The 16,162-nt window shown below is 38.2% G+C and overlaps 1 protein-coding gene across 1 annotated transcript in view; it reads left to right on the top strand.

Moving 5' to 3' along the window:
- Positions 1–1,958, top strand: part of MYSM1 (Myb-like, SWIRM and MPN domains 1) — a 58,317-nt gene extending 56,359 nt beyond the window's left edge. Inside the window, exons 18-20 of the mRNA XM_006879828.1 lie at positions 226–331; positions 523–580; positions 1,713–1,958. Coding sequence (XP_006879890.1) covers positions 226–331; positions 523–580; positions 1,713–1,880 — 332 coding nt within the window. The 3' untranslated portion in view covers positions 1,881–1,958. The remainder of the gene's footprint in view (positions 1–225; positions 332–522; positions 581–1,712) is intronic.
- The last annotated feature ends 14,204 nt before the right edge of the window (positions 1,959–16,162 follow it).

Genomic DNA, 16,162 nt, shown 5'->3' with positions numbered 1-16,162 from the left:
AATACCACTTTTACTTTTCTTTATTATGATGAATAGCTTAACATTAATATGCTTGGTGGGTCAAGTTCAATCAGGCAGTAAATATTTAATGAAGGCCCAGTATGTTTAAAGTGCCGTTCAGCTGGTCTGACAAGCTGTGGTTATGAAAATACTGAAGGGAATTTTAAGTAATTAAAAGAAGATTGGAGGTAGTTGATGGGAATTTGCTTCTTTATGCTTTTCTAGGTTTACCTTACAAATTTGAAGTACAACAGATGTTAGAAGAACCTCAGTGGGGATTAGTATTTGAAAAGACAAGATGGATAATAGAAAAATACAGGCTGTCCCATAGGTATGTGTTATGTCTAAGATGATTACACATCTCTAGTGTTTCTCATTATGTTTTTGAGAAAGCCCAAGTTGAATATAAAATTGTGATGTAAGACATAAGTGATAGTTTATTACTAAACTGATTAGCTTATAGAATTTGTTTAATTGAGTTTTGTTTTGTTTTGTTTTTTCCTTCCGTATTTCTTCTTGCAGCAGTGTCCCCATGGATAAAATCTTTCACCGAGATTCTGACCTGACTTGTTTGCAGAAAGTAAGCAGCCTTCATTTTAATTGGTTCCATTGTTCACAAATTCTAAAGCTATTCATCTCACTGTGTTTTCCCATGATGGTTAATGCTTTGTGGATACATTTTCTGTATGTTCCCTTTATTGCTTTTTCTTTTCTAAAATTAATTTCTAGGAGATAATTAGTAATGTGTTTTGTTACCCATGCTTGTATATAGAAATAATCCTGTGTTAGAATAATCGTGTTAGTTGATAAATTTCTCAGCAGATTATTATTGCACACAATGAAAAACATTTTTCTCATTTTAGTAAATTCAAAATCACCATTTTCCATTTTAGCCTAACAATTGATCACATTTAAAAATGCTGGTATAAACCTAGCAAATAGGCAGTTAGATTTAAATGGTCATTTTAATTAACATTCTTTAAGAAATACAGGTTTTTTATTATTTGTTTCACTTATAATTTTGATTCTATAATGAGTTTAGACCATTAAATTGGTGGCATTTCAGCATTTTACTGTAGCAGTTTGGGAATAGAAATTTAAGCCTACTGAATACCTTTTTCTTCTTTTCTAGTTTCTTTTCCTGTCTTCTATTGGAAGATTAATTTGCACATTTCTTAGAAAATAAACTCTAGCATCTTAATTTTGAAATCGCAGAATCCAACATATGCCATAGATTTTAATGCTGTAGTATTTTTTTTTCTTTGTGTTCCTTACTTCCAGAAGAAGGAAGAAAATATATAAAATGTATCTAAATTAGAAGACAACTTATGGGGAGCTCTGGTGGCCTGTGGCAAGAAGCTACACTGCAATCTCAGAGGCGTGTGGTTCAAATCCACCAGATGCTCTGCTGGAGAGGGAGGGGCAATCTCCTGTACAAGTCAAATACGATTTGATGGTATACACACAAAAAAAAGAATTTTAAAAAAAAAGGCAACTTATGTGCATTCTTAGTTTTATCTCATTATGTAAAATTTTGAAGGAGCTACTCTGAGGTCAGCAGTGGTTTTGTACCCACCTATGTACAGTTATAAACCAAATACAGTGTTGTTCTTTTGATCATTTACAAATGTGTGCTTTGAGACAGGTAAAATAGTGATGTAAGCCCTTTTATCAATTATGTGTTTAAACATAAAACTTTTCTTTTCTACCAGCTTTTGGAGTGTCTGAGGAAAACTCTGGGCAAAGTAACGAATTGCTTCATTGCCGAAGAATTTTTGACTCGAATAGAAAATTTGTTCCTTTCCCATTATAAAAGCAAGTGTGAGAATGGAGTTGCTGAAGAGAATTGTACTATGGGTCCAAAGCAATTGTTAATGTAATTATTTCAAAGTAAAATAGTTCAGTCTTGACATAATTCAACATACTTTGAAAGATATAATCCTGAAAATTTTGTAATTTAGTTAATAGCAGCAACTTAGGTATTTTTTTTTCTCTAGTTTATACAGATCAGACCTAACCACGTAAGCCTTGTGAAAAGGAAGAGATACGGACTTATCTTCATATACTCATCATCAGAGTATCGCGTAAACTAGGGCATGCCACAGTGTTCCTGTCCTTCCATTCAGTATGATGTAAAAATAGAGTAACGTATTATAAACTGTGTGGTAGATCGAAAACTTGTAAAAGTTACTGTTAGATAAGGAGAATAGATCTGTAATGTTTGTTACTCCCTGAATCAGCCTTTTTATTATATTTCACTATTGGTATCTCATTCATTTAGAAGTGCTCCATTATTTCCATGTTTTTGTGAAATTGTTTATGGTTGCAAATGTAGTGTGGTGAGTGATCTGATCTAAGAAATCTAGCCCCCCATTTAGAGGAGATCTGGTGGTCTAGTGGGTAAGGAGTTACACTGCTCTGAAGGAGAAAAATGAGCATTCCCTTCCCATGTGATTTACTGTCTCTGAAAACTTGCTGGTGGGTCATCTAAGAGTTGGTTCTGACTTAATGGTCTGTAACAACTGGAGGGAGGGAGGGAGGGAGGATGGGGCCTGCAGAGAAAATCTTTTTAACAGATGAAGGAAGAGTCCAAACGAGAAAATCAGATTTCTACATTTATTTTAATCATAGCTGTCTGATTTCGTTTTATTTTGTAACAGTCCTGTAGAATATGTCACTTTCTCAGCTGTCCACAATGGATCTTCTTGTTGATTTTTTTGGTAAATGTATTTGATTTACATTAGTAATTCCTTAGACTGTCTGTGTGGGGACCCTGGTGGTTTGTTCCATTGAAACTTGCTGTTCTAGCCCAAAGGCTGTGCTTCTCTGGAGGTTTGAATTCACCAGTCAGTCTTCGGGAAAAAGAAAAATGAGCCATCTCCTCCCACAGCCTTGGAAACCCAGTGCAGTGTCAGCTGTGATTTGGGACCAACCAGATAGCAGGAGTGGCATTAGTGTGTTTAAAGCCACTTCTGAGTGGATCATAGCTTATCATAACCCTGAAACTAGATTTTTCTTTATTCTTAAGAAAAAGCAGTAATTTATAGTAAAGTTTGACCAAATCAGTGTTCAATTCTAAAACCAGAAAAACCAAGACTTCAATCATATTCAACCCAATTTCTCATACTTCCTGAAACTAGAACAAGTTGGCATGCATTTTACGTGAAAGACCAGAGTGTCATTTTGGCTCTGCAGTTTCTGTTTGATAAATCTTCTTTGTATTTTTTACAACTCTTAAAAGTAAGAGCGATTCTTGTCACAAGGATAGGCCATACTTATTTACTGGTCCTCAGTTTCTAACTCTTGAGCTAGAGAATTGAGAACATAGAATTTGTATTAAGATTCATGATCCTGAGACACTGCAAAGTCATGCATTATTCAAATAACGAAACTAAAGAGTTATATTTTACCTTTAAGGACTCTTTAAAAAAAATTAAAATATTGTGTTTTCCATGAAGATCTATTCAACAGTTGGTTTTACATTCAACAGTTGCCACCATAAGTTTTTGGTGACATTTTTTGCATTCTACCCAATTCAGGAAAATTCTCATTTCCATTCTGGATGTTCCGTTCCATTACTCTAATATATCTTTGCCCCCTTTTAGGCTAATCTTTGTTTTACAGTAATTGTTATCCATTTGTCTCACAGGGGCTTTTTTACTGGAGTAATGGGGATTGGTGTGTCAGAATCAGTGAGACTGGCTCAGGACAGGGCAGGCTGCAGAGCTACTGTATGTAGGGTCGCAATGGGCGCATATCTTATAGATTCTATTTTATTTCTATTAACCAAAGAAATAATGCCTTTTTTGTAATCATTCCTATTGCCAACAGTTTTGTTTTATTTTTGTATCATACTCAACCTGGACATGACACTGTAGTTTTTCTCTTTGAGGTGCAGTCGTTTCCTTGGAAGAATGTGGATGAGTGGGCAGGGGCAGTGAGTCAGTTTTAGGTGACCTGAGTCAGTCCTGTCTCAATCTCATGATCGTAGAAAATAGCATTCGTCTTCACTAGATCTTAGTTATTCTTGTGCAACTGAAGTCTAAATTAACTTTCCAATATCTTTCCAAGTCTAAAACTTTATGATTCATTCTGACTTTTGGCCAACCCACTTGGAACTATGTATTTTGACACATTATCATTTCCAAATTAACATGTTTTTAAAGAAAATTATCAATATTTTTTCACTAATCTGTGCATTTAGGGTAAACAGTGACACAGTTTATAAAATAGTAGTGATGAGTGCAAAAGCTCTAGGTCACATCTCTTTTTTTTTCCTGTTACCACTTTTGTTCTAGATCACTGTATGACCTTTCAGGGCCTCAGGCTGTTCCTCTCCAGTCAAGGGGTCACCACTGTGTTTCTTTCCAGTACAAGGCTGTGATTCTCTGGAAGGCAGCATTTATATTGCCTATCATTCTTTTGGTCTATTTTTATTATACATCAGGAGAACAGATACTAGGAAATGTATAGTATTTTATTTTTTTATTTTTATTTCATGATTAACATCTTCCCAGTGTATTGATCGGTTTAAGCGATCTTAAAGTTAGATCTTCTCTCAGATGGAAGTCTTTCTGTGTACCAGTTCTAATCCACAGACACTAGCCAGCCACCTAATCAGTCAGCTTTGGAGGAACTTGAATAGGACAGTCTTCAAGTTTAATAAACTAATAGCATCATTTTAAAAATAATTTTTACTGGATACTTTTTTTTGGATTAAGAAAGTATACGTATTTAGGGGAAACTTTTTAAAATACAGAAAGCCATAAATAAATTTCTTATCATCCAGAAAACCACATTTTATATATATATATATAGTGATTTTAGAACATTAAGATTTGACTTTTCTAGCATTCTTCCTCTACTCTTCTTTCGCGTTATATAGCTAAATTACATTTAAGTGCAATTGCAGATGCCCACTTCTGTGACTGCCAACATTGGTTGACAAGGATGGTCAGAGCGTGAGCCTTGGAGGCGTACAGAGGAAGTTTAGATCTTAGGGAGTGTGTCCCACAGGAAGGCCAGGAGGCCAGGTGACAGGTGATGTTTGAATCACTAATTCTGATAATGTGCACACCAGAAGCCCTGTGGTAAAGTGGTTAACTTCCTGCTCAACTGCTTACTGAAATGTCAGGATTTATAATCGCCTTGCAGAAAAGAAAAACCTGGTTATCAGCTTCTATACAGATTACAACCTAGGAGACAGTTTCAGGGGGACAGTTCAACTCTGGGGTCCAGTAGGGTCATAATGAGTTAGAATCAGCCACATAACAAATGATGTGTACACAAGTTAAGACTGACTTAAAAACATCTAAGTCTCCATCCTGATCCTTTGTATTACGTGATGACTATAAAATAGTGAGCTTAACATTGTTGTTGTTGCTGGTTTGCTATCAGAAATCTACACTCAGCTTTTGCCAGTGTTAACTTAGCCCATAGACAGCCAAAAGAACAAATATGTCGTGGAAAAAGTGCATTCAAGGTGCTCCATGAGGAGACAAGGATGATGAAGCTTCATCTTACACACTTTGGGCATGTTGACAGGAGAGCCCAGTCCTTAGAAAAGGACATCACGCTTGGAAAGGTGGAGGGTCAGTGAAAGAGTGGAAGACCCTCAGCGAGATGGATTGACACAGTGACTGTAATAGTGGGCTCAAGTATATCAGAGATGATAAGGGTGGTATAGGATAGGCCAAGGTCCAGATCCATTGTTGTCAGGGTTGCTGCGAGTCAGTCAACTTGACAGCACATAACTCATTAAAAATATAGTCAAAGTGATACTGGAAAAGTAAATTCAGTGTAATAATCAACAAAATCTGACTTCCTTCTTCCATCATGTTAGCCTTTGAACCCTTTTCAATTTTTAATGGAGTGCTGGTAGCCTATTGGTAAGGAATTGCACTGTCAGCCCAAAGGCATATGGTTCAAATCTACAAGCTGCCCCGTAGGAAAAGATGGATGGTCAACTCTTGTGTGATTTGCTGCCTTGAAAGCCCTCTGGAGAGTCAGCTTTGAGTCAGTCCTGCCTCAGTAGTACACAACAACAACAAATAAGTTGGCCTTATAGTCAAGGCTTTCATGGGCTATATGTAGTTTTTGCAGGAGTCTTGCTGGTGCAGGTGCTCAGCTGCTTACCTGAAGATCAACAGTTTAGACCTACCATCCATTTGATCAGAGAATGATGGAGCAGTCTACGTGAAGATGGCAGCCCTGGAGACCCTGTGGGGCAGTGTTATACAGTCACAGTGACTTGGAATTGACTCATTTGCAGCAAGCTGGCTTTGCTTGGTTTAGGCACTTCAGCTTCCCTGGCTCCTTCCTCTGTAAAGCAGATACTAAGATTATAATTTATTACATAAAATTAATATGTTAGATGTTAAAACATTTTGTTTATTCAGAAAGTTTTATCTTCTGATTTTAAAAGAAAAATTTTTTTTTCTAAAATGTTTATAGACTTTACTTTCTGTGTCTGTTGAGCCTTACCTATGTTTGGAGGGTAGCACTGGTAAACAGCAGTCCGTTGTTCGACCCTGCCACAGCCGACCGAGGGCAGCTTTGCCACACCAACCATTCTCGGTGTTATAGACCTGCATGCCAGTCCTACTCTGCCTAACAAAAACTCAGGAGTATTGCTTAGGACCATTCATCTGCAAAATGATAAGGAGACAGGGTATTTTTTTATCTTCAACTAGAATTTTTGTGTTCTGCATCTTATTATCTATAGTTTTGCGTCTTTTAACTGGCCATACTTAAAGGGGAGCATCTCACTCCTTTTTCTCCCTTCATTTTACTCAAATCCTTCACTTTTACCCCATTTGCTATGTTTCTTATCTCAGCATACAGGTCCAACAAACTCATTAATTCTGTGTTAAAAGGTAGAGTCTCTAGAATGAGGATGAACAGACCCATTCATATTTCCTTAAAGTTGTTAAATGCTGCCTTCTCTCTATAACTTATAACTTCCTCAAGTGTAAGGACTGAGCATGCCGAGCAGGGTCAGAGCCCCTGTACACGTTAACGTGTGTGGGTTTCTCACCTTTGATTTGCCTTCTTCCTGTTTGCCTCACTGTTGTTGTCTTGACAAGGTAGTGCTATCAGAATGCTCTAGAATTGATGTTTTGTCCTGTATGTACAGAAGAACCATATGGACTGTTGACATAATGTAATGTAGCCACTCCTGTATTCATCCTCAAGTCTCCTAAGGCTTCCTATCGGTGCTTTCTCAGCAGTTGATTCAGCCAGGGTACCCAAGTGCTGTTTTACCTATACCTTTCTCTGCCAATAGTTCAAGACCAATTTAGAGGCATACTTTACAGCATTTAGGAAAACTTTACATAAGCACAAAGAAAAGCACATGGTTTTATACTCTTATTTCATCAAGCCTAATACAAAATATAACAAATCACAAATGAATGCCATATTTTGTATTTCTGGAAAATTCACTATGAAAATAATGTAAATTTATTTTTGGGCATTAACTTTTTTCCATTTAATCTTTGTATTCTTTGGCGTTTTCTGAATCTCATTTAAACTGTGTAACTGCTTTTTGGAACAAGAACAAGAAAATAAAAGTATTGTCCCTACTAAATCAGAAGAAAATAAACATATCCCACAAAAGCTATACTGTTGCCCCATTTGGAACTAAATGAGAGAATATAAAATTAGTTCATACTATGTAGGTGATTTTTCATTTTTTCCCCTTAAATATTTATAAGAACTTTCCTTTTTTTCTGAGGGACGCCTGATTTGCTATCCTTGAGGTGTCCTACAGTAGGGTCTTAGGAATAGAAATTATAAAATACAGATTTATAGTTTATTTTTCTGCTTCATAGATGATCACAAAACACTTGTTTCAACCTATGATTTATAAAACAGTATTTAGATTCTAGCATGATTTAAATGGGTCAACCCTCTGTCTACAAATTTGAATATATCTGACATGTAATTACATGCTTTGCCTAAGTTCGCTGGATATTCTGTTTGATTAATGATAAGCCAGTTGCTGTTATTTCTCCCAGATGTTGACTAGTGTTTATGGACTTCTAAATGCATAGTCTGTAATAAAGTATAATGATTTGAGCTATTTTGTACATTTAAAGATGATGCCATGTTGTACATATTTATATCAGATATTATTGTAAATATTAGTGTTTACAGAATGATGAAATATTTTCCTCAAAATAATTGATATCTCCCTTCCATACTTATTATAATGGTGGCATATTAAACATTCTGATTTTATCGTGTTAAAAATTAATGAGAAGCATACTAAAGATTTCATGTAAATAAAATGTTGAAAATAAAATGGTAATCGTTTGACCTTTTCCTAATTTAAATCATAAAGCACTGAACCACTTACTGAACATCTATCTACTATATAGAAGACTGGAGGGAACACAAAAATGGACAAATTTTAGTTTATTTTCCCAATAAGCCTGACAAGTGGTTAAACAGACAAAACCCAGTGTGAATAGGTAAGACACTGAAGTGCAGAGTGGAACTGGTGATTCTTTGAGGGCTTCTGAGGGTGGTGGGTGGTTAAAATGAGAGTATCCTGGCATGTGAGTGGTGAGGTTAGTTTCATGGAAGAGATTACCTTAAGTAGCCTGGCAGGGATTGTTCCTTTGTGCTGTCAAGAATGTCATTTGAGGGAACATGGGGAGAATGACCTTGGCATACATGTGGAAATAAGGAAAGAGAAATACTCAGAGAAAAGTGAATTCTCTGCCTACAGCAGAGTATGTTGTGTACCATAGAGTGAGAATGGACCCTTAAGTGACCCTCAGAGGCATTTTAATAACGTGGGAGGAGATTGCCCATCCTCCCGCAGAGCGGCTGGTGGCCTCGAACTGCGTCCACTGCCACCAAGTCAAACCTGACAACTATGCTTCATGGAGTTTCCAAGGCTGCAAATCATTATGGAAGGAGACTGTCCATGGTTCTGCCATGGAGGGTCTGATGGATTCAGGCTGCCAACCTTTCAATTAACAGCCCAGGAAATAACCTAAAATCAGTATTAACTGGTCTTTAGTATTCCAGTCTTTCTAATCATACGAAGTCTATACTTTTAAAAAACATGATCACACTATATGTCCACAACTTCTTGTAATTATTTCATTGAGGGTATATTTTCCATTTCAGCACATACAGATCTACTCATGCTTTGCAGAAGATACATCATATTCCTTTGTACAGATTTACCATTGTTAATTTGATTGTTTTTAATTAATGAACCTTGGGTTTCTATTTTCCTATCAATTTTATTTCCTTACTGCACACTTGCAATACTATTTCTGGGAATTGGTTCCTAGAAGTTACTAGATGAATTATGCACCCCTTAAATTTGTAATTTTACAAGCTAATTTCCTTCATAATAGTACAGGCATGTTCATTATCTTGTTGACAGAACCAATTTGAACTTAGGGACCCTAAATGATAGTAATTTAGAGGGCAAAGGATAGTGAAGTCCTGAGCATTCTAATTCCATGAGGAATTTATCTTATTGAAAGTTGATGCCTTCAGATGGTGGTTCTGAGCTCTTACTAATTAAACATTTGCTATATTTTTTTAATAATAGCCAGCATTAAACTTGGCTCTGTTTTCAGAGATCAGCATTGACAAACAATTCAGTTTGTACTACTTTTTTTCCCCTCTTAACTCCTGATAATAGTTTTCTACATCACTGATTCTCAATTATCTTCCCATAGAATACTAGGCTTAAATATGTCAGGATTTTCCCTGTAGCATTAGTAGAATATTTGTTTTTGTCTCCCATATATTTTTTTCTGCTATCTAAACCAAGTTGGACAATGACTAAGGAGGATAGAAGGAGAATTGATGCCTTTGAGCTGTGGTGCTGAAGAAGAGTATTGAGGGTATCCTAGAAAGGGTTAATCCGGGCTGCTCCTTGGAGGCAAGGATTATGGGGCTTCGTCTGACATACTTTGGACATGTTGTAAGGAGGGACCAGTCCTTGGAGAGAGACATCATGCTTGGGAGGGTGGAGGGACAGTTCAGGAGGGGAAGGCCCTCTATGAGGTGGATTGATTTAGTGACTGGGGTAATCGGGATAGGTGTGTCAGAGACAGTGTGATTGGCACAGAATAGAGCAGGGTTTAGGGCTGTTGTACATAGGGTCGCTATGAGTTGCAAGCGACTTGACGGCACATAACATCTAAAACAAGATTTGTCAATAACATTAATATGTACTATTAGGATAAGCAGGGAAGTTTTTTCATCCCACTTGTATTAAAAGATCCCTAAAATATAGGATTGGAAAATATCAGCAAATGGAATGTTTACTGTAGGTCTGCTGTATTAATTAGGTCACCAAGTTCCTACTATCTATCCCATTCACAGTTCATTCACATGACCTAGGTATTAGGAACCTGCTAAACTGATACAGCAAATCCAGAATAAACACTGTGGGGTTGGAGAAGGGAACTGAGTATCTCGTGGACAGACTGTCAAAAGAACAAGTCTTTCTTGGAGGAGGTACAACCGGGGTGCTCCTTAAAGGTAAGGATAGTGAAACTTTGTCTCACATGTTTTGGGCATGTTGTCAAGAGGGGCCAATTCTTGGGAAAAGACATCATGCTGGGAAAGGTGGAGGGTCAGAGGAAGAAGACATTGCCAACAAGATGATGGACAGCGACTAATGGCTGTGAGCATAGCAAATGGTGTGGACCACGCAGGATAGAACAAGGTTCAGATCCATTGTTCAAAAGGTCATTAGAAGTCCTAGTTGACTTGATGGCACCTAATAACAGCAATGGCTAGATCAATTACTTAATACCATTGAACATTCTCTATTCAGTTCCAGAAACACTGAATAGATTGAACTTCCTTATGCCCGTAAGAACTTTTAACTTCCTTATGCCTGTAAGAACTAACCAGAAGATTGTGTAAGTCCTATCTGTTTGTGTAGCATCTAAGACCTTTCTTAGAACAGAGAGAACTAGTTTCCTAAAAACAGAGTGGACAAAGCTCTTCACCATGCCCCCCCAACTTATTTCCTCCATTTTCTCTCTGCCTGCCTGCCCCTTCCTTTCTGTTTTTGTGCAGGGCTTCAAATTTTATTCCTGAGTTGAATAGTTGAGAGATGGTATAATGACACCAAATCGGTCTGCCATTTCAGTGCCTTACATAATACAAGTTGATTTCCTGCTGGTACCAAGTCCAGGGCAGGCGGCCAGGGTTAGTTGGCTGTTAGCTGGCTCTCATGGGCAGCTCGTTTCCAGTCAGTAACTCAGCGCTGCTTCCTTCCACCTGTGACTGTCATCTTGCTGTCAAATTGTCATACGTTTGCAGACACGGAAAAGAACAAAGAGGACAAACCTAACACTTAACCTACCCTGACTAGAAAGTATATATGTCACTTTTGCTCACATTTCTTTGACAAAAGCTAGCCATATGGCCCCACTTGGATACAAGTGTCCCTCATGAATGCTCTGGTGACTTAGTGGTAAGGAGTTGTTCTGCTAGCTCAAAAGCACATAGTTTGGATCCACCAGGTGCTCTGCAGAGGAAAGATGGGCAGTCTCTTCTCATGCCTTTTATTGCCTCTGCTGATCTACCAGAGGGTCAGCTATGAGTCTATTCTGATTCAACACCTGTATGTTAAATAGAGACCTGATAGGTCAGCGGCTTCACGAAGTACTATGGTGAGAATTTTTGTTTTCTTGGTGATGAGATCTTTAAAATGGATGGTGAAACAGAATAGAGAGTACAAAAAACAGACTTAAACACAAATAATAAGAGTAAGTAGATTTAAACTATAGGACCTAGGAGCAAAGGCAATTTGATGGAGGGGAAAAAATGGTGCTGGAACAACTGGATTCTCACATGCAAAAAGTAATCTAGAGAAAGAGCTTATATTCATAAAAAAGAATGAAATATAGGTAACAGACCTAAATAAAAGATGCATAATCCTACTACTTATAGAAGACAACATAAAAATCCAAGTAACAGTGTTTTGTGATGATTTTTAAGATACAATATCAAAGCACAATCCTTGGGGAAAATTAAAATTCATTAAAATGAAAATTATTCTCAGTGAATGACAATTAAAAGACTGAAGAAAGGCCACACATTACAAGAAAATATTTACAAAATTTATTTGATATTATATGTGCACTCATGTTCATTGCAGCATTATTTACAATAGCAAGAGAAACAACTCAGCGTCCATTAAACAATGAATGGTGAATAAGCTATGGTACATTCACACAATGAAATACTATGTGACTTCCACTTTCCCAAGAATTTTGCCCTTTTCCAGTGATACGAATATTCTGAGAGCGTGCCCAAAATATGTGAAAGAAAGTCCTACCATCTTGGCTGCAAAGGAGTACTCTGGCTGCACTAATTCGTGTGTGTGTGTGTGCGCGCGCGCGCGCGCACGCACGCGCACGTCCTTTAGGCGGTTCATGGTTTTTCAATAATCTTTGCCAGCACAATTCAAAGGAATAAATTATTTGTTCATCCTTATTCTTTGTCTAACATTCACATGCATTGGAAGCAATTGCAAGTACTATGACTTGGGTCAGATGAACCTTAGTCTTTGAAGTTACATCCTTGCTCTTTAGTATTTTTAAGAGGTTTTGGACAGCAGGCTTACTTAATACAATACATTACAAAATCATTTGGTTTCCTGACTATTGCTTCCATAAGTGTTTATTGTAGATCCAAGTAAAATTCTTGAAAACTTCAACTATCTCTCCATTTACCATGTGCTTTAATGTGTGACATGCAAATAAAAAAAATGCTAGAAATCATTTTAAAACAGCTGGAGCAGTATGTCAGTGGAAACCAGTCAGAAATTTAAACAATTCAGAAGCAGCCATGGAACAATCGCTATTATTACTCATGTCAAATGGATCTTGACTAAAAAGCAGAGAAAACCAAAAAGATGCTCACTTGTGTTTTGTTGATTAGGCAAAGACATTCAACTGTGTAGATTGTAATAAATTACAGATAATATTGTGAAGAACAGAAATCCCAGAACATTTAATGGTGCTCATGCAGAACCTGTATGAACCAAGAGGTAGTCATTTGAACAGAACAAGGTGATATTGTGTGGTTTGAAAATCAAGAAAAGTGTAAATCAGGGTAGTTCACCTATTTAATCTGTATGCTGAACAAATAATTTGAGAAGAGTTCAACTATATGAAGAAGAATGTAGCATCAAGATTGGAGGAAACTGACTGGGAGCAAACATTTGGTAATAGCATTTCAGACAAGAGTCTCATAATGAAAGTTTACAGAATACTCCCGGGCCTACACAGTAAAAGACTGTTAACCCAAGTACAAAATGGGCGAAAGACATGGAAAGAATTTTCACAGAGGAAGATATTCGAATGGCAAACAGACACATGAAGAAATGCTCCAAATCAGTGGCAATAAGAGAGATGCAAATCAAAACCACAATGAAGTACCATCTCACTCCAGTTAAGAATGGCAGAGTTTAACAGGGCAGCAAGTAATGGATGTTGGAGAGGATGTGGCGAGAAAGGAACTCTTATACATTGTTGGTGGGATTGTACAATAGTACAGCCACTCTGGAAGGCATTTTGGCGCTTCCTCAAAAAGCTAAACATAGAGATTCCGTATGATCCAGCTATTCCACTGCTTGGAATATGCCCTGAGAATATGAGAACTGAGGCACAAATGGAGACTTGTACACCAGTGTTCACAGGAGCATTATTCACCACCACAAGAACATGGAAACAGCCCAAATGTCCAACCACAAATGAATAGATTGAGAAATTACGGTACGCTCACATAATGGAATACAATGCAGCACACAGGAGCAATGATTTTGCGAATTATTATCTAACTTGGAAGGGACTGGAGAGCATTATGCTGAGTGACAGACAAATATTGTATAAAACCATTATGGTAGAATGAGTATGAAGGTCCAAGGGGAGGGGGAGGATGAAAGCAGAGGGATGAAGATGGTAAGGGAGGGGTGATTAATCATGGGGTTGTACAATTTGATGGGTGGGTGAGGGAAATTGGAAGAATCTGGTTCCTTTATTGCACCGTCCCTCCACCCTCCCAAGCATGATGTCCCTCTCCAAATACTGGTCCCTCCTTGCAACATGCCCAAAGTTTTTCAGACAGACCCTCAGAATCTGCCTCCAAGGAGAAGCCTGGTTTCACCCTCTCTAGTATGAACCTGTTTGTTCTCCTAGCAGTCCATGGTATATACAATACTCTGCACCACAGTTCAAAGGCATCGATTATCTTTCTGTCATTTCTAGTCATTGTCCAGCTTTCTGATGCATAGCAAGTATTTGTGATGGCTGTGGCCTGGATCGTACACACCTTAGTCTCCAGGCTGACATTGTTGCTTGTCAGTATTGTGGAGAGGTTCCTGGCAGCAGACTTTCCCAATACATCTTTTGATTTCCTGCCTGTTGGTGCCAAGAGTGTTGACTGTGGAGTCAACCAAACCAAAGCTGTTAAAAATCTCAATCTCTTCACCATCTATTATGATGCTGCCAGTCAGCCCAGTGGTGAGAATCTTTGTTTTCTCGATATTGAGCTTCAATCTGTTTTGAAGGCTACAGTCCTTGGACTTCGGCAGCAAGTGCTTCAAGTCCTCCTCAGTTTCAGCAAGCAGGGTTGTGTCATCGGCATAATGCAGATTAATGATGAGTCTATTAACAATCTGCATTATGCCGATGACACAACCCTGCTTGCTGAAATTGAGGAGGACCTCATGCACTTGTTGCAGAAGGTCAAGCACTGCGGCCTTCAGTATGGACTGAGGCTCAATGTCAAGAAGACAAAGATTCTCACCACTGGACCAATTGGTAGCATGAGGATGGATGGCGAAGAGATTGAGATTGTTCACAGCTTCAGTTTGCTTGGCTCCACGGTCAACACTCTTGGCACGAGCAGTCAGGAAATCAAAAAACGTATTGCGATGGGAAAGTCTGCAGTTAGGGACATCTCTAAAGTACTCAAGAGCAATGGTGTCTGGAGACTGATACAGGCCATGGTCTTTGCAATCACTTGTTATGCATCAGAGAGTTGGACAATGACTAGGGAGGACAGAAGGAGAATTGGCGCCTTTGAGCTGTGGTGCTGGAGAAGAGTATTGAATGTACCACGGACTGCCAAGAAGACAAACATCATCCTGGAGAGGATTAAACCAAGCAACTCCTTGGAGGCAAGGATTCTGAGGCTTTGTCTGACATACTTTGGGCATGTTGCAAGGAGGGACAGGTCCTTGGAGAGGGACATCATGCTTGGGAGGGTGGAGGGATGGCACAAGAGAGGAAGACCCTCTATGAGATGGATTGATTCAGTGACTGGGGTAATCGGGATGGGTGTGTCAGAGGCAGTGCGATTGGCACAGGATAGAGCAGGATTTAGATTAGGGCTGTTGTACATAGGGTCACTATGAGTCGCAAGCAACTCAACAGCACATAACAACAACAACAACCACCTCTGATCCTAATGCCATATTCATCCTCATAGAGCCCAGGCTCCTGGATGATCTGTTCTGCATATAGATTGAAAATGTGTGGAGATAAGTGCCGTTGACTCGTGAACAATTCATAAAGACCCTATGAACCAAGTATAGATTTCATAAAAGCTAAAAAAAACAATTAAGTGTTCTGGAATTTCCATTCTTCTCAGAGTTAGCCACAGTTTGCTGTAATCCACACAGTCAAATATCTTTGCATAGTCAATGAAACATAGATAGACATTCCTCTGGTATGCTCTGCTTTCAGCCAAGATTCATCTAACATTAGCTATAATATCCCTAGTACCACGACCCCTTTTGAACCCAGCCTGCACATTTGGCAGTCCTCTGTTGATGTGCTGTTCCAGTTGTTTTTTGGATAATTTTCAGCAGAATTTTGCTCGCATGTGATACTGTTTGATAATTTCTGCACTCTGTCATTTTATCTTGACTAGGTAAAATGATACAGAAACGATCAGTAGTTACCAAGCGTTCAGGGAAAGAAGAGTGAATAGAATAGTGCAACCGAAGGCATTTTTAGGACTGTGAAACTATTCTATGTGATCCTGAGGTGGTGGGCACATGACATTATGAATTTCTTAAAACCCACAATACTACGCAAAGCATAAACCCTAATGTGAAAAATTAACTTATAATAATATATCAATACTGGTTCATCAGTTG

This window comes from Elephantulus edwardii, unplaced genomic scaffold (genome assembly GCF_000299155.1).
Source record: "Elephantulus edwardii isolate Elephantulus edwardi_28Jun2011 unplaced genomic scaffold, EleEdw1.0 scaffold00005, whole genome shotgun sequence".
NCBI classification, from domain to species: domain Eukaryota; kingdom Metazoa; phylum Chordata; class Mammalia; order Macroscelidea; family Macroscelididae; genus Elephantulus; species Elephantulus edwardii.
The sequence above is the reverse complement of the archived record's forward strand: the minus strand, read 5'-3'. Positions and strand labels throughout refer to the sequence as shown.